At 32.7% G+C, this 25527-nt stretch overlaps 1 protein-coding gene across 1 annotated transcript; it reads left to right on the forward strand.

The window, feature by feature from the left end:
• The first annotated feature begins 2519 nt into the window (after nt 1-2519).
• LOC134712709 (fatty acyl-CoA hydrolase precursor, medium chain-like) lies at nt 2520-23592 on the forward strand. Its single transcript, XM_063574529.1, has 3 exons — nt 2520-2541; nt 5224-6771; nt 23276-23592. Exons 2-3 carry the CDS (start codon nt 5228-5230, stop codon nt 23466-23468), a joined length of 1737 nt encoding a protein of 578 aa, XP_063430599.1. The 5' UTR covers nt 2520-2541; nt 5224-5227; the 3' UTR covers nt 23469-23592.
• Nucleotides 23593-25527: the final 1935 nt, after the last annotated feature.

A 25527-nucleotide genomic window follows, 5' to 3' on the forward strand; every position in this document is an offset into this window, starting at 1 on the left:
TAGTTCATTCAATCATTCTGTTTTCTAAAACGATAGACATTTTGTTTATCCGTTCTGTTTCATAGACACCAAGGATATCTGAATTACTCGTTCTGTGTCATATAGACATCACGGATATCTTGATTAACCGTTCTGTTTCATATAAATCACGGATATCTTAATAAATGGTTGCGTTCAAAGACATCACGGATATCTCTATTATTCATTCTGTGTCAAAGACATCACAGATATCTTCATTACTCGTCTGTTTCATAGACACCACGGATATCTTAATTAATCGTTGCGTACAAAGACATCACGGATATCTTAATTAGTCAGTACGTACATAGAAATCACGAATATCTTAATTAATCCTTGCGTTCAAAGACATCACGGATATCTTAATAACTCTTTACGTTCATAGACATCATTGATATCTTAATTATTCATTATAATTCACACCATCACGGATATCTCCATTCCTCATTCTGTTTCATAGACATCACGGATATCTTAATTGTTCTGTTTCTTGTTAAGTGCATATATATAACTTTCCCAATCATAACTCCTTAAAATCACATATATCTTATTTACTCGTTCTCTTTCTAAGTACAATAACCATAGATATCTGATTTATTCGTTATGTGTCTATGTAACTATAGATATCTTATTTACTTGTTTTGTAATATAGTAACCTCTATAATCTTATTTAATCCGCCATATCAAAACTCTGTCATAATTATAGATGTTGAAAGTGTGACGAACTTAGAGTTTTTATATCAAAGTGAAGTGTCATTTGAGATTATTAAACCGCTAGACAAGATCATTTGCTTTATTCAAACATAAAGTGCTATGTTCGTTTTATTTGTAGCGTAGTTAAACTCTCTTTATATTACATGTTATTGAATAAACAATATGAAATTAAAATGTATAACATAACTATTCGTTTTCTGATTATTTTGGACAAATGGATTTCTTTGCTTAAACATTCAAAACAATGTTCAAGAGGCGCGTTCAAACATTGCAGAAAAACAGAAACAGCGATACAACAGAATACTAAAAAAAATTATTACACCTAGTTCAAATCAAACACTTACTAGGTCTGTTTTTATTCAAAGTGTTGCTCTAAATGCATCTCGAGCTTAAAGTTTTATGTATCATACATGTAAATGAGATTCTATATCGATGTCTATTTTTTTTTTTTTTTATTTTCCATGCATTATATTTTAATTATTTGTCACTTTTTAACTACCCTCATCTTGTTCGGAATAATTATTAAGAGTATAAAAAAGTTTCACAAAAATTGTTTATGGATCTGTTTTCAACTTGAAGTGACTTGTTCAGAACTTGGGCGATTTATATCTTTACATGTTTTTTAGCGTTGGCACGTGATCAATATCGTAATCAAATTGATATAAATTTAAGACATAACTTTTAGAAATGGGAGTAAAGATTATGTCCATTCCCTTTTCATTATCCATATTTTTAAAGTTCAGGCAGTTCAAAATATATATACAATATAAGGTCAATGTCAGAAACATATAAACTGTTTTGTATGAGGCTGAGAAATATGTACCGAGCCCTTCCACAGTCATACAAATATGCCGAATACAAAAAGTTATTTTTTATGACATTGGCCTTATATTGTTTTTAAACTGCAACTTAAATTGATACATTGATAGCTATTCAAATTGTAACACAAACTAAAAACCTTATGTTCAGCTCTTAATGAACCATTGATTGCGGCAAAAGCGCTGGACGTGATAAAATTGATATTACACACACAACTAGTTGCAGTATAAAGGTCTTTTCACCTGAATCACCAGAGCGGATTTAAGGGGGGCAGGGGGCCCCCCTTTTTGGGAAAATATTTGGTTGCTTATATAGGGAATCACTGAAGCGTGACTGGAGCGGGCCCCCTCTTAGGTCAGTCAGTGGACCCCCACTTATGAAAAATTCTGGATCCGCCACTGATCACAATTGGAAGATTCCGTCGATGAAGTAGCAAAACTTTATCAAGAGGTAATAATAGTTTGTAAACAGAGGATTCCACATAAATAACATACTCATGATACTGATCTGGCTCAAATATTTCTTTTTCCTTTATTTTTATTTTTTATGCGTATCCGTCTAATTTTAATATAAATCAAAAATGATTTATACTGGAATAAATGTTAAATGATGATGATGTTGATGTGATACTACCTGCATTACCAGTCAAAGAATCCATTTGTTCTTATGCTGCATTTATGTTTATCTATTACACTACCTGTCACACCATATATCAACATATTCAAATAAATCAGTTCTAAAAGTGGGGTATGATTTTATATGCTATTAACTAAACATCCGTTAGGCGTCCGTTCGTGCTATCCAGTCAGATGTGACCGAGGCTTTAAGGCGTGACCGATGCTAATTGAATAACCATTTAAAACATCGTTCGATCAATGGTGATATTTGGGTCGTATGACATCGATGGCCGAAGTGTTCATATACTGTTGAGAAAGATAAAGGGAGATAATAATAAAGGTAAACAAATAAACAGACGAAGAGGAAATTAGAGTAACATAAGATTTCGAAATTTAATAAGTACCTTCGTTATCACACAAAGGCAGCACGTTCACACTGTGACACCCTTCTCGTTGACAAAAGCTACCTTGTTCTCTGATAGCACTTGTATCTTGACGAATCCGGGTCCAATCGCCCCAAAACACGTTCGCGCCCATTCATGTTCGCCCTTTTTCACTTTCGCACCCCACATGTTCGCACTCAAAGTCCGTTTTTTGAGATTAATAATTTGGTACTCGAATTTTGGAAAATGTATTGCTTTAAATATTTCTTTTCGTTGTTTCAAAATAAAGTGAGATTCTAACAACGTTTTTTAGTGTTGAATAATTTAAAATCTTAATTTTGTGTTAGGTAGTGTATTTATATACAAAAAATAATTGTTCTAAAATAAAGTGAGATCAAAGGGGCAAAGCTGTTTAAAGCAACTATCTTACGTATTTTTCTTTTTTTTTTTATGTTTTACACATACCTGCAGTATTTACACCAAAGCAAGATAAAGCACAGTGGTTTGTTAAAATTTACCGGGTTTACTTTCCATGCGAACCCCGAAACCAGGCTAATTGTAACAAACCCCTGCGGATAAAGCAACACTCATGATTTTTAAACTCAATGATAAACACTAAATGTTCCTGTGTATATACATAACAATTAACAGTATTCATACATAATTAAGATTTAATAATTAATCATCAGATTGAAGAAAAAACACATTTCATATACCTATCGTGTACCTATATGTTGTAAAACATTTGGTTAATAAAGAATTGAAGATACGATATAACTCTCCAATTAGTATTTAGGAAAATATATATTTTGGGGATATACACATATAAAAATATTTTCTAATAATTCAACTGGAATCTATACTATTAAACGAGAAGACCTCATTTTGTGTGTCGCTTCTCCTTCTTCCACAATAAAATAATCATCCTGCCTCTGTGTCCTATAGGTAACATGTATAGTCGCATTTGTCATCCATTCTTATGATCATTCAGTTTGGGTTATTTTGGTAGAAAAACGAAAAGAATTGCGTCCGGATATTTTCTCGTCATTGGACAAAACTTTAAGTCAGATTAGACTTCCGGTTTGTGTTTTTCTGTACTTTGAACATACAAAGACTATGAAAAAACTGTATCATTTTGAGTTCTAGCATTTATCATCCTTGCTTAAAAGTGTTTCAGTTTGGGTTATTTTGGGAGGAAAACGAAAATAAATAATAATTGCTATTTACTATCAATTACAATACTTTACTATCCACGGATATATTTCTGTATATTTACATACATTTACTATGAATAAATTGTATTTGTTATAATTTATTATTAATTCCGATGGTTTACGGGAGGGGGCTATGCACTATTTATGGCGTTCACTGATGTATATATATTATATAATATCAGTGCCTGTACTTTGAACACTTTTGAAGACTGAATAAAGTGTATAAATTTGATTTCTGCTATCATTTTGAGTTCTTGCATGTATCATCCTTGGTAAAAGTGTTTCAGTTTGGGTTATTTTGGGAGGAAAACGAAAATAAATATTTTTTGCTATTTACTATCAATTTCCCCGCGATTTCGCGGGTGTGTTCTAGTTTAAATTTGAATTTTGTGCGAACTGACCTATAGCGCTAACGTAAAAGGTGCGAGAGTGTAATTGGGCGCGAACGGACCTGATGACTATCTTGACGTGCGTGCAATCAAATTAACTCAAAACATTTGGGAAAATCATTTGTCTGTGGAAACCACACTTCATTCTGTTTTTAGAATGAACGTATGTTGGCCAGTGGACGAAGTAGTCTTTAACATCGAGCAAATTATAAGAAAACATCAGTCACTGCTCTAGATACCGTTGCTTTATCGTACCCCATCGTATCTCCAATCGCTTGTAAGAAAAACCAAGAGGCAAAAAACCTCAAGGCTATGTATACTTCTTGTTCCACTCTTAAAACAGTTTCCTTTGTTGTGGATCTCCTCAATTTATCTCCCACAATATAACATATGTAGGCTATAGAGTATCTTCCAAATATATATCTTGTCCTCATTTCAGTGTCTGTCAAATTTTTTAGACGAGAAACCATTTCTCTGAAGATTCTCTGTTTTCTTTGCCTAGGTATCATCAACAGAGCATCCATTTTATAAATTATAACCCTTCGTAAAGTATTTAACGAAGGTCTATAGCAGTGTTAGATTAAATATAGAAATTAACGACAATTTAACGTTGCTTTAGATTTAACGTAGAGATGAGCAACATGTTTCGGTTATAACCGTTGTTAAATTTTATCAATGGGACAGCATTAAACTTAAAGTCAAGTTGAACAACCGGGGCCTGATTAATAAAAATACAAGTGGACATGGCCGGGTACTTGTACATTCCAACAACAAAAATACACTAAGTACAGATCTGACAGTACTCGCAGTTACTGACAGCTAGTTCAAAGCCACTAACAACTAATAAAAAAAATCATGCATCTAAGACTTAATTATTGATCAGTAAATTGGTATCTTAAATTATTATAACAGGCGGATTGTTCTTGTTTTGTAACGGTACAGTTTGTTTAACCTTCATTTTATTCTACAAAGTTCAAACAAAGGCTTTTTCGAAATCAAAAGTGTACACTCCGAGTTAAAATGTTTATTGCTTTCAAAATGAAATAAAAATCTTTTATTTTAATTTCAGGACAATGGATACCTTCACAACTTCTATTTTTATGGCTTTGGTATGCTTATCATTCACAGCAGGCGGTAAGAAAGAAACAACTAGAGTAAACACTCCGTCTGGTCCGATAAATGGATTCAAGACACAAAATAAAAATACCGGAATCAACCTTTATGAATACCGCGGAATTCCATTTGGCAAACCACCTGTCGGACCTCTGAGGTTCAAAAAACCAGAACCAGTCGACAAATGGACAGATGCTCTGGATGCAACAGAATATGGCGCAGGATGCCCCCAGACAGTATATACACCAGACTTAGCACCTCGTAAAATGTCTGAAGACTGTTTATTCCTAAATGTTTATGTTCCGGGGAGTCTGAATGAAAGCAGGAAATTGTCTGTTATGGTGTGGATATATGGCGGAGGTTTAATGGCAGGGTTTTCCAGTCAGTATGACGGAGGATGGATAGCGACACAAGGCAATGTCATAGTGATAACAATTAATTATAGGGTAGATATACTCGGATTTTTTACTCTAGACCACCCAGCTGCACTTGGAAACTATGGACTATGGGACCAGAAACTAGCACTTCAATGGGTACACGACAATATTGAATCATTTGGAGGTAACCCCGATTCTGTAACCTTATTTGGAGAATCTGCTGGTGGATTGAGTGCGTCTTTCCAGTCCCTAATACCTTCTAACCAAGGACTATTCCATAGAATAATAGCACAAAGTGGTGTTGTTAATAGAATGAGTATTATGACAAAGAAACTAATTAATGATAGAACCATTAAACTGGCACAGAAAATATCATGTCCGATCAATGATATGTTTAAATTTGTAAACTGTCTTCGAGATAAGGATTATAGTGAACTATTGGAAGCCACTAATATAGGAAGTTCTATGGCCCAAGATAGAATAGAAAGTTATCAACTGCCATATTTTGCCGTGGTAGACGGAGAGTTGTTCCACGATCATCCAATTACAAGTTTAGATGACAAATCAACAGAGGTTGCAAAGTTTTTTAAGTCTCTAGACTTCATTACTGGATATACATCAAACGAAGGACTTGTTTTATATTTTATGATACTCCCAAAAATGCAGGAAATCTTTGAGTTTAATGTAACTGAGGGAATTCCAGCTAAATTTATTTGTGAGGGAATGATTGCTCCTTTTGTTGAATTATTTTACAAAAATGATACTGATGTAAAGCAGAAGATGTGTTCCTTTTACACAACTGAAAGTTCTAAAGATGAGCAAAGCATGAGAGCAAATCATTTACTGGGTGATATCATATTCAATCATCCGGCAATGGAGATGCTTAGTTATCACACACGTCTAGGGGGCAAATCTTACCAATATCTGTTTTCCAAGGAAAAACACATAGAATGGGGATCTGCTTCGTTACCTGAGTGGGCAACGGGTTCTAGTCATGGCGAAGACCTACAGTTTATGTTTGATATGCAAACCGTCATGTCGTCTCTAAACGAGACTAGGTTCACACCAGAAGAAAAGGATTTATCTGATAAGATTATTCAGTATTGGACGTCATTTGCAAAAACCGGGTAAGCATTGTATCATTTAATTTCAGTCCTTAAACCATTGCATATTAGATTTATATGGACTACTGTTAGCGAACTATTATGTAAAATGTCTGCATGTGGAGCTGATAGATATTGGAAGATCTGGTGTGAATGTCAATGAGACAACTCTCCATCCAAATAACAATTTATAAAAGTAAACCATTACAGGTCAATATACGGCCTTCAACACAGAGCCTTGGCTCACACCGAACACCAAGCTATCAAAGACCACAACAATACTAGTGTAAAACCATTCAAACGGGAATATCACAGTCTAATCTATACAAAAAATGAGAAACGAGAAACACGTATACATTACATAAACAAACGACAACTACTGTACATCAGATTCCTGACTTAGGACCGACGCAAATAGTTATCAAAGGTACCAGGATTATAATTTAGTACGCCAGACGCGCGTTTCGTCTACATTTGCAGCGGGATTAAACGTTTTAATGGAACTGTTGTACCGACTTCTCGTGCTGTGTCTGATGACTTTTAGCACCTGGTGTAAAACAAGAGAAAGTTCTAGTAAATATAGATGTTTATTTCTTGAAATCAGTAATCAAAGTGCTACAGATTTTACACAATAAAAAAGCAAGTCTCACTTGATAATAAATTTAGAATTTCACAAATGAACTAAATTAAGGGACATAACTCTATGCAAATTTTAACTAATTAAATAAAACTTGCCCAAACTCTATTTTATCAAGTGAAACTGCTTTACAAAACTTAACGTACAGAATAATACATAATACAATATGTAAAATAAACCGAATCATTTCAACTAGAAAGAATACTTAATTTAAAACGTTTCATATAATAACTTGTTGCTATGGAAATAATAAACCTTTAAAATTAATAAAATCTTTGCCAAACTATTTCTATATTTAATCGCATAAAATCTAATACCAAATACAATTTATTTCTGAATAAATTGGTATGTAAAATAACTTTGTATAATTCCTAAACAGTATTTACTGTTTTTGCAAAATATTAAAATAACAATATACCAATGTTGCTTAGCAACAAACATGTACTTCGGTCACGAGTTCCGTGTATGTGTGTAATACAATAAAATTAACTAAATTCAATTTTAAATATAAGTTCTAAAGTCAATTCAAAATGTTCAAACAATTTTGTAAACAAACTAAAATCTTGCGGACAAGTGTCGCTTTGTAAAACCTAAGTAATGAACTTAATATGCAATCTATATACAAAATATAAAACACAACTTACAGAATAATAAAGTAGAATATAAGGTTTCATGTCTATGTTATTTAGCTTTCGATCTAACTCTATAATCATTGCTTTATCAACAAAAGACATTTCTCCCGGCAAATAAAAATTACAAATTATCTCCCCTGGACATTGTAATATTTAAAAGTTACTACGGATACAATATGAAATATTTCCGGACTTTAAATAAACTTTTAAAAATAACTTTTATAAATTAACTAAATGTTTCTAAACATGGAATAGATTTGAATTAAATAAATTCTTGAAACGTATCTCAATTGTTTACATAAAATAAAAGTATCGCGTCCTAAGCGTTACCAACACAAAATAACTAATCTCAATGGAAACAAATAAATCTATACAAAATATATACAATTAATTTAAGTGAATATCATTAAATGAATTTTAACTTTAGTAAGCTTTTTCCAAAATATAAATTAATTCAAACTCTTTAATCTAAATCTTTAATAACAAAAATACAAAAAAATATAATTTAGCTTACCTGGTGTAAAACAAGAGAAAGTTCTAGTAAATATAGATGTTTATTTCTTGAAATCAGTAATCATCAAAGTGACCGTTGAAAACATAAATTGTTTCCATGCGGGCGTGATCACATGATCACTGATTTCTTAACTTTCTCCTGTTTTCACCAATCAAAAATTACCTTGTAAAGCTGCCTTGACCACAACCTATTTTCACTGGTTGGTCAATAATCCAGTCATGGGTGACAGGTGTTATAAACAATTTAACACATGAGTCATAGGAAAAAGGTTGTTTAACAAAAGCCTTAATTTACATGTAAGGTACATAATCCAAAGTAAATAATTTAGCACTTACATGTCTCTTTGTTATCCGTCTTAATTACGTAATCTAAATATTAAAGTTGTATGTCATTCTTCTTTATCAAAAATTAACATTCCAAAAATAATGTAACTTATGTAAGAAGAAATTTTAGAAAATAAAATAAAAATTTAAACTTCAAAATACTTTAACTCAAATTGTAAAAATTAAATAATTTTCACTTAAGTTTTGGTCTGTTATATTAAAATTTTGTCTTTGGCAGTTCATAATTTTTCTATAACAACTCTTCCTCAACCTCACTAAGCTTTGTCCCAAAGCTTGAATTTGAAACATCATCTGAACTGATAAAATAAGAATAATAATTATATATATATATACATGTAAAAAGAATAAAGATAAGTATGATAAACATAATTAATGTAAATTTCATATAAAGTCAATGTTTGTATATCACATTTGTGTAAATGTAGTTTTGTGATCTAATGCCCATAAAATAATTAAGTTTAAAATTAAAAATACATATATGTATGGTCATAATTGCAGATATTCAATAAGACACTTCCAAAATTTCAAAGTATGTATGTTAATACACTTGTAACGGGGAGGCACTGAGGTATTGCTTGTTTGCAAATATGCATTTACTTAATATTATCATTTTGCATATGTGGAGGAAGATTAACACTTCACACTAAAATATGTGTGTTTTAAAAATAGTACTGATGCAGTTTTCCAATAATGAAAAATCAAGTAAACCAGGTGCTTTAGTGCAACAGAAAAGTCAAAGTACCAATAAATTTTCATATTAAAAGACAATATAACAATATAAAATTCAAATATAAAACATGAAAATGAATGATTTCTTATATGCTCACTCCTCGTAAGCGCATGATCTGCAATCTCATGATCTGTAATTTCCTGATCTGCAATCTCCTGATCTGCAATCTCTATGACATAATGTAATCTAAAAATATGTTTAATATAACTGTGTTCTAAATCCTACAAAAAGAAATAAACTAAACATTAATACACTCTAAACTCCTCCACTTTGGCTCTCGGTAACATTTCACCGAACACTTAACTTCATCATACATAACTATAACATTGGAATGGATTCTAGTTTCTCAGGACACTAAATTGCTAAAATAAAAAAAAAAGTGATGATTAGTCGAATGAGCACGGCCGTACTCTAGCACTACTGACAACAAAACACATATGCATTCTGTTAGGTTTGACTTCACATCCTAATTTGCCTATCAAATTTCTGAAATTAGAAAAAAATATTAATCAAAGGGTCAAAAATAAATAAAGAATGGTCCACTGCGCAGATTCGAAACTGGAGTTCAATCCAGATTATTTGAATGTAAGTGAGTTATTCGCCATTAAAGCTTTATCTGTTATTTCCAGTGAAATTTTGTATAGTAATTTGTTTTCACCTATGGCCTTGTAAAATATTTCCTCTGTTTTCTCCTCCTTCCTTTTTTTGTTTTCCTCGTAAAGTATTCATGTATCAAGCCCTCTCCAATATTCTGCTTTGGTTCCCATGTCGGTTTGGAACCATCTTTCCATTTTACAAGAAAATACTGTATTCCTCTTGTTTTCCTTGTATTTAGTAGTGTCTCAACCTCATGAAACGTATCATCATTAACATTGTTCGGTTCATCTCCATTATCACTGTCGGTTTCTGAATCTGTACTCTCATTGTCTGCAATTTGATCATCTTGATCATTATCTGCAGGTTGGTTATTTTGCGCATCGGGTGGATCATCTGGAACTGGACGTTCTGGAGCTTGTGGCAGGTCACGGAAATCAGTGGGATCTACATATTGCCTAAGATTGCTCGCATTGACCATAGCTTTAACTTCCTTCTGGTCACTGCAGCGTCTTAATTTATATGTGAAATTCGGCCCACAGTCAGTTATGTAATAAGGACCATTAAATTTATCAACTAATTTTGGTGAACGACCGACAGGGACTACATGTTCTTTAAGTAAAACTTTATCTCTAAGCCTAAATTCAGGAATTTTTGGTATTTTTGTCGTATCGTTCTTTCATTTTTGCTTGTTTAAGCTTAATATTTTCAGCAGCCAAATCTTGGGTAATTTTTAGGTTTGAAATTATTTCTTCTAAATGGTGTTTTGCATCTTTTGACAGATTGTCTTTTGGCAAAACAGATGCGTCAAAAGGTAAGTTCATCTCCTTGCCGAACACCATTGAGAAGGGAGAATACTCTGTTGATTGAGTAGATGGAGAATTTCTAAAAGCCATTAAAATACCTGGGAGTTTATTTGGCCAATTGTTTTGGTCCTTATCACTATACGCTCTGACTGCCTGTATTAATGTGCTATTGGTCCTTTCCACTAATCCATTTGTCTGAGGATGGTAGGAACTTGTATGATGCCTTGTAATATTTAACATTTCACACAAAGCATTCACCAAATTCGATACAAAATTTCTACCAAGATCTGTGACTAGACACTTCATTGCACCATAACGACTAATAATCTCACGAAACAAAACCTTTGCAACCTCAGAAGCTTCTTGAGTTTTCATAGGAAAGGCCTCACTCCATTTAGAAAAAGAATCTACTAAAAGCAAAACATAAGAATAACCTTCATTAGTTTTACTGAGTTTCAGAAAATCCATATGCCATCTTTCAAAGGTTGTGTCAACTGGCAGAGGATTAAGAGGTGGTTTCTTACCCTTTGTATCTCTTTTAATTCTCTGACAGCGATCACATGATCGAATGTAGTTTTCAATACTTTGGTGCATTTTAGGCCAAAAGTACTTAAGACTCAAAGCATGATAAACACGTTCGATCCCAAGATGTGCACCACCTACGAAACTATCATGGTAACTTAAAAGAGCATCCTCTCTAAGAGCTTGAGGGAGACATAGTTGTTTAATCCACTTTTCACCATTATCAACTCTGACTCTCTTCTGAAACCATTTATAGAGAACATTATTACAGATAGAGTAATCTTGAGCAGATTTTTGAACTTTTGAACTCTGATCATTGTCTGCAGGAAGAATACCCTTAGTAAGAAATTTGTACATATTTCCAAAATCATGACAATTGTGTTGCAACTTTGCAATAGCAGGAAGGTTTGACAATTTTGGTCTGGCAATAACGGGATCTAATGGAGCAACCATAGTGTAATCATCATTAATGAATTCCACTTGGATACTCTCAAAAGTCTTATCATTACCACTAGCTTTTGTTCCAGTATTCACTTCAGGTACCTTTACAGCTGCGACTTCATTTTCATCGTCAGGCTGTTCAGGATATGAGCGTCTACTAAGAGCATCAGCTACTTGATTGTTACAACCCTTTCTATACTTAATCTCAAAATTGTAATGCTGCAAATCCATTGCCCATCTTGTAAGTTTACCTGTATTTGCCTTCTGATTCATGAGATATGTCAATGCTTTGTGATCAGTATATATAGTGAATTTGCCAGTAGCAAGATAAGTGTTAAATGTTTTTACACCTTGAACTACTGCATAACACTCCTTTTCAGTTGTATTCCAAACATGTTCAGTTTTGGATAAACTTTTACCACCAAAAGCAATGACACGCTCTTTTCTCTGACTGTCTAATTGACCTAGAACAAAACCTATAGCTGAATTTGAAGCATCACAAGTCAGCATAAAGGGTTTATTCATGTCAGGGTAAGCCAGGACAGGAGGTGTTAGTAAAGCCTGTTTTAAATTGTCAAAAGCTACTTGACATTCCCTATTCCATTTAAAACTTCTTTCTCTTTCCTTCTTTAACAACCCATTTAAAGGAGTGGCAATCTTAGAATATGAATCAACAAAGCGTCGATAATAATTGCACATTCCCAAAAATGAGCGGACCTGTTTTTGTCTTGTAGGGACAGGAAAAGTACTAATAGCCTTTGTCTTTTCAGGATCCACCTTAATACCTTCTTTAGAAATGATGTGCCCTAAGTATTTCACCTCTTTTGCTGCAAACACACATTTGCTTGGTTTCAATGTGAGATTTGCATCACGAAGACGAGTGAAAACTTGTTCTAGATGCGAAAGATGCTCTTCATAACTCCTACTAAATACCAAAATATCATCCACATAAACTAAAACAAATTGCCAATTAAGACCACGTAAAACATTAGACATGAGCTGTTGAAAACTAATAGGAGCATTTTTAAGACCGAAAGCCATTCTGAGAAATTCATAGACACCATTGCGAGTTATAAAAGCAGATTTATGTCTTGTTTCCTCGTCCATCTCGACTTGCCAAAATCCACTGTGAAGGTCGAGACAACTCAGAATTTGAGGCTGCACCTCGCCAATCGTGTCAAATACGTTTTCTAGCCGTGGAATTGGAAATGAAGAATTTTTCGTTTGAAGGTTCAATTTTCTAAAGTCCACACAAAATCTGTACTGCTGAGGCTGACCTGGTGCAGTTTTCTTTTTCACTAATATAACAGGTGAATGATACTCACTGGTTGATTCTTTGATGATGTTGTTTTTCTTCATTTCTACCAAATGCTTTTCTGTTTCTTTGTGCATATGAGGAGACTGGTTATAGAATCCCATTTTGACTGGTCTGGAATCCCTAAAAGTTTCAATTCTGTGCTAGTACCTATTAGTAAAACCTAATTCAGATAAATTAGTAGCAAAAATATCTCTATAAGAAGCTAGAAATGTCTGCATTTTCTGTCTCTGCTCAGAATTCAAATCAGATGTGCTGAAATCAAAATTAATAGGTTCCTTGGCTTCCTTAGTTTGCTGTAAACTAGCAACAGATGGCATGTTATTATCTAAATCATGAATACAATTTGAATCAATGTCTGATACAGAAGCAAGCACTTTTGTTGCGGGAATGTGTATTTTCTGATTTGTAGGATTCATCAATCTTATGACTGCTCTTTTCTTAATAATTTTGACCAAACATTTAGCACTCGTAAGATTGGAATCCGCTAAATTACTTACTGGTTCCAAAAGAACTATTTCTCCTGAATTTCTTTTTGAAATTTTGACACCAACATTCATTTCACAAAATGGAGAAATAGTGACAGGGTAATACGTTCTAGCAAGACCAGTACTAGACGTCTGTATCATACATACTTTAGGTATATCTGCATTTTCTTTATCTGGTACCTGTAATACACTTTTAGAAAAATCAATATTAATCTTGTTTGCATGTAAAAAATCCCAACCTACTATAAAAGAATGATGTAGCCCATCTATAACATAAACATGATAATTAAAAACAGCACCTTTAAATGAAATTGGTAAATTAACTTTTCCTAGCACTTGTAACCTATGTCCACTTACACCTTTAATTGATGGAATATCTGATTGCAAAAGTTTATCAGAAAGGGCTAACTTGCTATAAAAATCAAAACTACAGCAAGTAATTTCTGCACCAGTATCAATCAATGCATGTGTTTTTCTGCCATTGATATCAATAATTGAAGTATTTTTCTGCATAGGCAATACCAAATTTACCTCTGCAAAAGAATTTCTACCTCTGTGCCTATCCTTTGACAAATGCCTAGGGATAGGCGCGAATCCCTAGCGGGGAAAAGGGGGGTTTTGACCAGATTTTTGAGAACCTCTGCATTTACGACCATAATGTCCTATCTGATGACAATTAAAACATTCTTTATTTCTTGCTGGGCAATTAGTACCACAAAACATACCACAATTTTCACATGAACCATCATCTTGTTGTTGTTGTTGCTGCTGCTGGTGATATGGATTCTGTACTGCTGCTGGCATCGGTTGGCTGTACTGTTGTCCATTATACACTACTGGCTGTTGTTGAATGTACTGTTGTTGCGGTACAAAAGCGTGTTGTTGTTGGTAACCCTGTCCTTGTCGATAGTTTGGTCTTGGTTTGTTGTACCTGGGTTTGTTCTGTTGTTGAGGCTGGTTTGGTTTTGCCATGTTGATCGAGGTATGTAGTCGTCTTATTTCTTCCAATGGTTCTTGCATCTTGGCCTCCAGTATTGCTGCAATCGTATCAGCAGTTATTGACGATGCTGGTACAAGTTGTTCTGATTTCTCTGCATTTTCTGCAATGGCCCTTAATTGTTCCAAGGTAACTGGTTTTGGAAAAGTGTTGTGGACTGTTTTCCCTATCTCCCCTCTGAAACCTTGAATTGCAATGCCTATCTTTATGTTGTCAGGAATGTCCTGTCCTGTGGTTTTTTCTTGTAATCGCGCCATAAACTCATCCACTCTTTCATTTTGGCCTTGTTTTAATTGGAGAATGTTAACATCAAACAGCCCTTGTGATTTTTCAAAGCGTTTGAAAAATTCATCCTTTAATAGCTGTAATGAATTATGCACAGTGTCTGAAAGTGTTGCAAACCATTGTTTTGGAATACCATCTGCCATAAAGAATGGGAAGGAATTACACTGTTGTTGTTCGCACATTTTTTGAATGAGGGTCCAACGTATAAAGTATCCCCACCATTGTGATGCGGATGATTTCCCATCATAACTGTTAAGGTTGATTCCTGAAGGCATATTAACACTTACTTCTCTTATGACTTGGACAACTGCAGGTGTTGATGCTGTTGATGCAGTTGATTCTGTTAATAGGACAGGACCTGTTGATGTTGAAGTTGAAGCTGTTGACGTTGAAGCTGTTGTCTCTGTTGCTTGTTGATGCACCCTTGCTTCTGGTCTTATTGTGTCTTGGCTTCGGAGAAGGTAGCTATTCAGTGGTGCTGGCATTTGTATGTTACTGATGTTATCTTCTTACTTGTTTTGGGACTAGCTTTGGATCTTTCGGTCTCTCCACCAAATGTTGTACCGACTTCTCGTGCTGTGTCTGATGACTTTTAGCACCTGGTGTAAAACAAGAGAAAGTTCTAGTAAATATAGATGTTTATTTCTTGAAATCAGTAATCAAAGTGCTACAGATTTTACACAATAAAATAGCAAGTCTCACTTGATAATAAATTTAGAATTTCACAAATGAACTAAATTAAGGGACATAACTCTATGCAAATTTTAACTAATTAAATAAAACTTGCCCAAACTCTATTTTATCAAGTGAAACTGCTTTACAAAACTTAACGTACAGAATAATACATAATACAATATGTAAAATAAACCGAATCATTTCAACTAGAAAGAATACTTAATTTAAAACGTTTCATATAATAACTTGTTGCTATGGAAATAATAAACCTTTAAAATTAATAAAATCTTTGCCAAACTATTTCTATATTTAATCGCATAAAATCTAATACCAAATACAATTTATTTCTGAATAAATTGGTATGTAAAATAACTTTGTATAATTCCTAAACAGTATTTACTGTTTTTGCAAAATATTAAAATAACAATATACCAATGTTGCTTAGCAACAAACATGTACTTCGGTCACGAGTTCCGTGTATGTGTGTAATACAATAAAATTAACTAAATTCAATTTTAAATATAAGTTCTAAAGTCAATTCAAAATGTTCAAACAATTTTGTAAACAAACTAAAATCTTGCGGACAAGTGTCGCTTTGTAAAACCTAAGTAATGAACTTAATATGCAATCTATATACAAAATATAAAACACAACTTACAGAATAATAAAGTAGAATATAAGGTTTCATGTCTATGTTATTTAGCTTTCGATCTAACTCTATAATCATTGCTTTATCAACAAAAGACATTTCTCCCGGCAAATAAAAATTACAAATTATCTCCCCTGGACATTGTAATATTTAAAAGTTACTACGGATACAATATGAAATATTTCCGGACTTTAAATAAACTTTTAAAAATAACTTTTATAAATTAACTAAATGTTTCTAAACATGGAATAGATTTGAATTAAATAAATTCTTGAAACGTATCTCAATTGTTTACATAAAATAAAAGTATCGCGTCCTAAGCGTTACCAACACAAAATAACTAATCTCAATGGAAACAAATAAATCTATACAAAATATATACAATTAATTTAAGTGAATATCATTAAATGAATTTTAACTTTAGTAAGCTTTTTCCAAAATATAAATTAATTCAAACTCTTTAATCTAAATCTTTAATAACAAAAATACAAAAAAATATAATTTAGCTTACCTGGTGTAAAACAAGAGAAAGTTCTAGTAAATATAGATGTTTATTTCTTGAAATCAGTAATCAAAGTGACCGTTGAAAACATAAATTGTTTCCATGCGGGCGTGATCACATGATCACTGATTTCTTAACTTTCTCCTGTTTTCACCAATCAAAAATTACCTTGTAAAGCTGCCTTGACCACAACCTATTTTCACTGGTTGGTCAATAATCCAGTCATGGGTGACAGGTGTTATAAACAATTTAACACATGAGTCATAGGAAAAAGGTTGTTTAACAAAAGCCTTAATTTACATGTAAGGTACATAATCCAAAGTAAATAATTTAGCACTTACATGTCTCTTTGTTATCCGTCTTAATTACGTAATCTAAATATTAAAGTTGTATGTCATTCTTCTTTATCAAAAATTAACATTCCAAAAATAATGTAACTTATGTAAGAAGAAATTTTAGAAAATAAAATAAAAATTGTTATAGAAAAATTATGAACTGCCAAAGACAAAATTTTAATATTACAGAACCAAACCGCCTCCCTTTTCCTGAAACAATAGTATAGCATAACAACATAGACAAACACGTGATAAAATACCAATTGGAAGGCTTAACTCAATCAAAAAATGTAAATTAACACACTCTGAGTCTGATTGAATGTTAGAAAGCTGAAATAGCCTACTGTGTATAAGAAAAAAAACTAGCTAGAATGTATGTTAGTAAATTGAACCAGACTTAAAGAAGCCTGAAATAGACAGACTCATGTAAGAAAGATGAACTAGCCAGACTGTATAAAAGAAAGCTGAAATGGCCGTTTTGTATGTCAGAAACTGAATTAGCCAAACTGATTGTAAGAAGGATGAACTAGCTAGGCTGTATGTTTGAAATCAGAACTGTTCAGACTGTTTGTTAGGATGTTGAACTAGCCAGACTGTATGTAAAAGGATGAGCTAACCAGGCTGTATTTAAGAAAGCAGAACTAGCTCACCTGTATTAAAGCAAAGTTAATTAACCAGGATGTATGAAATGAAATTATCATAACCTCGCTTTTTAATTATAAACATCTTAATTTCTTGTAAAATTATGTAGACAAAATTAACATTATAATTAATTACATCATTATCGTACAATACTAACATTGCATTAATTTGAAAGAATAATCTGTTAGCTATCAATAAATACCAATTTTACAAATTTTCAAGCATTATAAAGAAAGTTACAGCATCTTAAACATTTTAAAACTTGGGAATAGGAAGACGTATACAATTTTTGTATTGTTCTACATTAAGTGTAACGATTGAAGATTCTTCAGATTCATTCGTTGAAACACTCAAAATATTTGTCATGGAATTAAAATACCGTACAATCTTTCAACACTTTTGTTTTCCTTTGTGGAACATAAAATCAACGTTTCAACATTTTAGTTCAACCAGTTTAAGTGACTTAAACTAGCTTTTGTAACAAATAAAAAAAAACACAATTGTCGAATGCAAGTTAAAAAAAATATGATGAAATCGTTGTTGGCATGCCCTTATTGCTCTACCCTATTTGTTTGATTCTGATTGTACTTATCTAAATTAATTTTACCTAAAAAGGAAAAAGTATAATATTTCCAAAAGGAAGATATTCTCTAGAAATTAAAGTATATGTCAACAAAAAGTTATCCATGAAAAGTTTATTGAAATTATATTGAGAATATTGATATTGACGTGCAATATGAATATCATTTTTTCGGCATCGTCATAAAATTAGTACCTAGAAATTTCTTGAGTTGAGCAATTTTACTATCAAGTCAAGTATATATTTCGAAACAAAAGAGTCATTTAAGCGGTTCTGCATATATACTCATGTACTCTCTCCTTTACTTAAATTGAAAATCGGTTCCTTTACATTCAGCGACAAATATGGAATGTGTATGTGACTATGTGGAAAGTATCTATCCCATCGAACTAGAGATAAAATATACTATAGTGTGTGATAACATTGTGTGAGGGAATTCGACGTTTGCTGTAACACTGTTCACTCCAGTGCAATTTATGACAAAACCACTGCATCAATCAGAATTATTTTTTTGCAGTGTTTTTAGAAATGATTTTGCTTTGTTGTCACGTGTTATTTGTGAAACATTCAATGTTTTAAAAAGTCGAATTTTCTGTATAAAGTCAATGATTATATTGACTTTTGAAAGCCAAACTTTCTACAGCCTTAAATACGCTAATGAAAGATCCAAAAACTATACCAATACATAACGACATGTTTATAAAATTATAGCAAATCTATTGGTTAACAAATTTTTATTCGTTATTGCAAAATAATGACCTTAAAATATCTGTCATTTTCTCCCTACCCAGTTTACCCCTATACATTTTAAGATGTGGACTGGTCATTGTTATTGAATCGTAGGTAATTTGGTTGGATTAAGTTGTTATTAGTTTACCTTCAAACTTGTTTATGCTTTTCATACATGACTATTGATTAATTAGAACGTGCATGAATGTGTACGGTAACTAAAATGACCTTCAAACTGGACACTGGACGAGTCAATATTATGTTTTATCAATGAAAGTTAAGATATGAAAGGTAAGAATTGCCACTTATTCTATTTTCACAAAATTTTCGGAATATACAGTTGAAAGGTTATTTTTTAAAAGCCTATTGTAACAGGTCGAGAACTCTAGATTTTCTGACGTCAGAATATATTTGCATAGTAATTTCCAAAACACAAGACCAATATGGCCTTGAAAAACGGACCAATCGACTCAATGAACTACAATGCATTGTGGGCTACTACGAGGAAACTACTACTTAAAACACGTGGAATTAGTGGGAAAACAGTCAACTAATATATTGTCTGGGACTCTCATTACCAATATTTTTATTCTTCAAATATATTTAATGTTAAATATATAACGTAATCTTCAATTTGCATGCTCAGATTAAAAAAATATTGTTTACTGGCTTCACGATTCAACTTTCTTTCTTGCCTTGAAAAAGTAGTTGAACCGGTTTTGTGCATTGTTATGAATTTATCCTGCATTAGTTTCACGACATGAAACAGTGAAAAATCCAATGAAGTGACCACTGTCCAGTAAGAAAATCTTTTTTTTAAACAAGTATAATGATGTCATTCCAAAATCATTTCTGCCTAGAAAAACACGAAAACTTTCATTGAAACACTTCTTTCTGTACTGAATGTGTAATTTTTTTAATCAGGACCTGAACTAAAAGTAAGAACATCATAATATTCAGTATGCTAAAAATAAGTGTCATGATAGCGACAGGGGCGGATCCAGCCATTTAAAAGGGGGGTCCTAAACCTTGACAAAAGGGGAGGGGGTTCAAACTACATTTCCCCATTCAAATGCACTGATCGTTCAAAAAAGGGGGTCCATCCCCCCGGAACCACCGCCCTCCTGGAGTGGGTGCGGTATATAATAGCTCAATTCATTTTTTATTGTGTCATCCATCGATAATATCCGTTTGTTGTTAATTTTATCACCAAATATAAGTTTTTTTATCGTTCGGCTGCTGTCCTGTTGACATATGTAGAATATCTTTAATATTAAAAGTCTCTGGATCATAGTGGGTGCCATATTACCTTTTATTTTTTTTCTAAAACGTGCTTTGTATATAGAAATAAGAAGATGAGGTATTAGTGCCAAATGAGACATCTTTCCAACAAAGACATAATTCAGTAAAGTAAGCAGGCATAGGTTCAATGCTGAAAAGTAAGCTATAAATGACACAAAAATTACTTGTGTAAAATAATCCAAGCAACCACCCGGCAAAAAAACAAACTTGGCCCAATTAAATATATCAAAGGAGAAGAAATCTGTCCCATTTATAAAAAATATATTTTATAGGAGCCTGTATTTCAGTGGTTGACGTTTGTTTATATGTTTCATATTTGTTTTTCGTTCATTTTCTTTTATATAATTAAGGCCGTTAATTTTCTTGTTTGGATTGTTTTATATTGTCATATCGGGGCCTTTTATAGCTGACTATGCGGTATGATCTTTGCTCATTGTTGAAGGTCGTACGGGGATCTATAAATGTTAATTTCTGTGTCATTTTGGTCTCTTGTGGACAGCTGTCTCATTGGCAATCATACCACATCTTCTTTTTTTTTTATCATAGTCCCAACGCTGCAATTTTCACAAAACGTATCAAATTTTCCACCTTGTCGCACATACAGATGGATAACATTATTACAGCTTATTTCTTAATGCATGCAGAGCAAAACTTTGGTTAGCTTGCTTGCTTTGTTTGTATAGTGTACAAAATATAAAATACACAAGTTAAACTATGCCTATATATATATTTGGCATAGTTTAACTTGTATATTTTATATTTTGTGCAATATACATATATATTGTTTAAAGATGTCAATCTTATTTTCAAAGCTTGTATAAACAACTGTACAAACAAAGCAAGCAAGCCAACCAAAGTTTTACTTTGCAGGTATAAGAAATCAGCTGTAATGATTTATTCAGTTTGGCAAAAGTACGAGCCTGTTAAAAACGAAACTGAAACTACAGTTGCTGACTTCACTACCTTAAAAACAAATGGAACAGTTTGGAAGTCCCATATACTGAAATGTGACAAAAATAAATACTTATAGATTTTGTTAACATTGCTATGTATGTAAATAGTAAAATCACAAAAATACTGAACTCAGAGGAAAATCTATTAGGAAAGTCCCTAATACATGGCAAAACCAAACAACAAAACGCATCAAAAACGAATGGACAAGAACTGTCATATTCCTGACTTGGTACAGGCATTTTCAAATGTAGAAAATCAACTAAATATTTCTTCGCCTTTTTTACGAACACAAAGTTCAAGGATCACAAATTTGCCTTTAATTATCTATACGAAAATTGCTGTACTCGTGAATATTAGCAATGGCTGTTATCGATGGCTTGTTCTTACACTAGTAAGTTTGTCTCATGGGTAATTGTGTTTTTCGCTGTTGTTTCATTGCTGTCTGGTAGACGAATACATGAAATCTCTGTGCCATCATCAAACATGTTAATGGCTATATATCGCTAAGATATATCGGGTAATTCAAACCCTGTTTTCTTCGCATAGAAACAACTCTTCGTTAATCTGAGCATGGAAGTAATACTTTATATCACGAACTATAAATGAGGATACACAAAATGAAAAAATAAGCGAAATTGTGAATCCCGCACTGCACGAAAAAATGTGTTGTATTTAAGTAAATAACACGTGTCCTTGGTTGATTGTAAACACGTATTAGTCCATCATGCATTGTGACTCATTTAGTGGATTGGTCAAAAACCCAGGTAAAAATAAATTGCGTCACATGTAAATAAACAATTACATGTGCGAGAGCATAAGTATGCTAATTTATGCAGTTCCATATAAGGTAGTGGTCCTGACCTGTATAAAGATTAAAGAGAAAGTTTACAAATAATACGTTTTGTTCCATTAAACAAGTCATTTTCGTAAGAGAAATGCCGAAACATATTTTACGCACGACTACGGCAGGTAAAATTATTATTTATCGTAATAAAAAAAGCATTTTTCAGTCTTATTGGAATATGTTGATAACAATTAATCCCAAACTTAAGAAGTAAGTAAATAAAGTCAATATATTTCCGATCTGTCTATTTCTGCACAGAAAAAGTCAATACGATCGTTTTAAAGTCAATTTCGTCTACCTCACAAAATCTTGTTAGGCACTACACAGATATAGTTAAGTCGGTCTCATATCTTGACTTACACCTTGAATTTGACAATGGGGGTCGGATGAAAACAAAACTTTACGACAAAAGAGATAATTTCACCTTTCCAATTGTTAACTTTCCATTTCTAAGTAGCAACATTCCAGTAGCACCTGCATACGGGGTATATATCTCCCAATTGATACGATATTCCCGTGCTTGCATTTCCTATCATGATTTTCTTGAAAGAGGGTTGCTGCTCACAAGGAAGCTATTACACCAAGAGTTCCAAAAGGTGAGGTTGAAATCATCCTTTCGTATATTTTACAGACGCCATCACGAGTTCGTTGTTCGTTATGGAATAACCGTTTCACAAATGATATCGGATATGTTCCTTACGTCGTAACTACAATCCCCTTCCCTTTCATAAATGTGACCTACCGATTTAGACTATTTACCGGATTTTTTATAACATAAGCAACACGACGGGTGCCACATGTGGAGCAGGATCTGCTTACTCTTCCGGAGCACCTGAGATCATCCTAGTTTTTGGTGGGGGTCGTGTTGCTTATTCTTTAGTTTTCTGTGTTGTTTGTCTGTTTGACTTTTTCATTTTTAGCCAAGGTATTGTCATTTTTTTTTTCGATTTATGAGTTTATGACTATCCCTCTGGTATTTTTCGTTTAATGTTCCTTTGTTTCTTTATTTAGGGAACCGTATGGTGGTGAGGGAGCAATTCCATGGAAACCATTTGACCTAACATCAAGATATTATCTAGATCTCGACACTCCACTAGCACTGCGAAGTAATCTAAATCCCAAAATGGTAGAATTCTGGTCCAAGGAAATACCACCAATAGGACTAGAACCTGTGGAGCAAGTCAAAAGACATGACGAATTGTAATTACGGATTAAGTAGCATTGTAATTTTTATCAAAATCATTCGTTTTTTGTTTGCTTGTTCTAAATAGACATCTTTCTATACTTGGGTAAGCAGTCTAAATGAAATAAATGAAATTATTCATGTGTATGCGTGTATTCATGCAATTCCATGTTTTACAACACAATATAATTTAAAGTTGAAATCGACCAGCGTCAGTTCAATTTGAACAACACACATTTTTATATTGAAAGTAGTGAAAGCTTTATGTGTGATGAACAAATATATGCATGTTTGTTCGTTTTAATCTACGAGTATATTATTCGAGTCTGTCCGTCTCTTATATACTTGTAATTTATAAAACATGTAAGCCTTCTTTTGAATTGTGTACATTAACTCTTGTTTTATATTATTTTTTCATTCAACTTACCGTGAGTTGTTAATTGTAACTTTTGTCCAGAAACATGAGACAACACCGTGGAGACAAACGCAATTATATTTCCTGATCGCCATGCATTGAAAATGAAATACACCCTTTCTTGGATTAGAAGTTATAACATAATTCATTTTAGTATTAGGTCGACTTTAGAATCATAATGTGTCTGGTGCGATCATTATCAATCAGTTGCCAGTTTATATTTATATCTTACTGCATCAATTTATACCCGCCTCTAACATTTTTGTCTTTCGTTCTGCACGTCTCCAACATACTTTGTATTGTTTCGTTCTGCTTGCTTCTTCCATACTTTTGATTATTTGTATATCGGTTTGCACGTCATTCTGTGTATCTTTACATTGAATAAAAGAACTGAAAGATATCCTTCATTGTGCTTCTCTTTTTTTAGTTATATAAGAACTGTAACAGTTGAATCGAATGTTACCGTCTGCTAGAACTTTCTAGATGAGTATGAGCAATTATGTTTTATAATTTTGAGTTTACATTTTATGTTTAATAATATGATTTTCATAGAAAGTTTTGTATTACTTGTTATAGATTTTATTTACTTTTGTATAGCATGTATTTTTGTATTATTACAATTAAAGACTAACTCATTTATATAAGAAAGATTCTGATTAATTTGAATGCTGGTGAACTAATTAGCCCCAAGGATATAATCAGCCCAGTAGCCAGTACTTCGGTAATGACATGAAACTACGGATTTTGTATTATTATTATGTTATTATTCTAATTAAAGAACATATCTCCTTCATGCAATTTACCAGTTGAAGTTTTGCAAAATAATTGCTCAACTTTGTTTTTGTACCATTTATTTGATTTTTGCTTTAGGTTCCAAAAAACGCCAGAATTATGGAACAAAATTATTATCAATCCTATACCTAAAGCAAACATGACAGATCCGCGCGACCCTTTGTCTTACAGAGGAATTGCATTAGCTTGTGTTTCCTATAAGCTCTATTGTAATATTTTAAACGAAAGGCTTGTGCAATGGATAGATGACAATAACATATTAGTCGACGAACAAAATGGTTTCCGTCAAAATCGAAGCACTATAGACCAATTGTCTTCTCTTACAAACATAATTGAAGTCAGAAAGAAGCTTCGTAAATCTACTTTCTGTGCGTTTATTGATTTTAAAAAGGCATATGATACCATCAATAGAAATATACTATGGTCCAAGTTAAATGTAATGGGGGTGGCTGAAAATTTTTGTGCTGCTATACAGTCTATTTATTCAAATATATTATGTTCAGTACGATTAAACGGCCATTTATCAGAATGGTTTAATGTAAACAGTGGTCTTAAACAAGGATGCCCATTATCTCCCTTGTTATTTAATTTATATATTAATGACCTAGTTTCATTCTTGAAATCATATGAGTGTGGTATTGATATTGATGATGAAAAAGTTTGTATTTTGCTATATGCTGATGATGTGGTTTTACTTGCAAACGATGAAAAAGAATTACAAATTTTGTTAAATGCACTAGATGTATGGTGTGGAGATAATTGTATGACCATCAATTCCAAAAAGTGTAATATTGTGCATTTTAGAACACCTTCTGTTGATAAGTCACATGTTGAATTTAAATGTGGGAATGATATCATTGAATATTCTTCTAC

The sequence above is a fragment of the Mytilus trossulus genome, chromosome 3 (genome assembly GCF_036588685.1).
Source record: "Mytilus trossulus isolate FHL-02 chromosome 3, PNRI_Mtr1.1.1.hap1, whole genome shotgun sequence".
NCBI lineage: Eukaryota > Metazoa > Mollusca > Bivalvia > Mytilida > Mytilidae > Mytilus > Mytilus trossulus.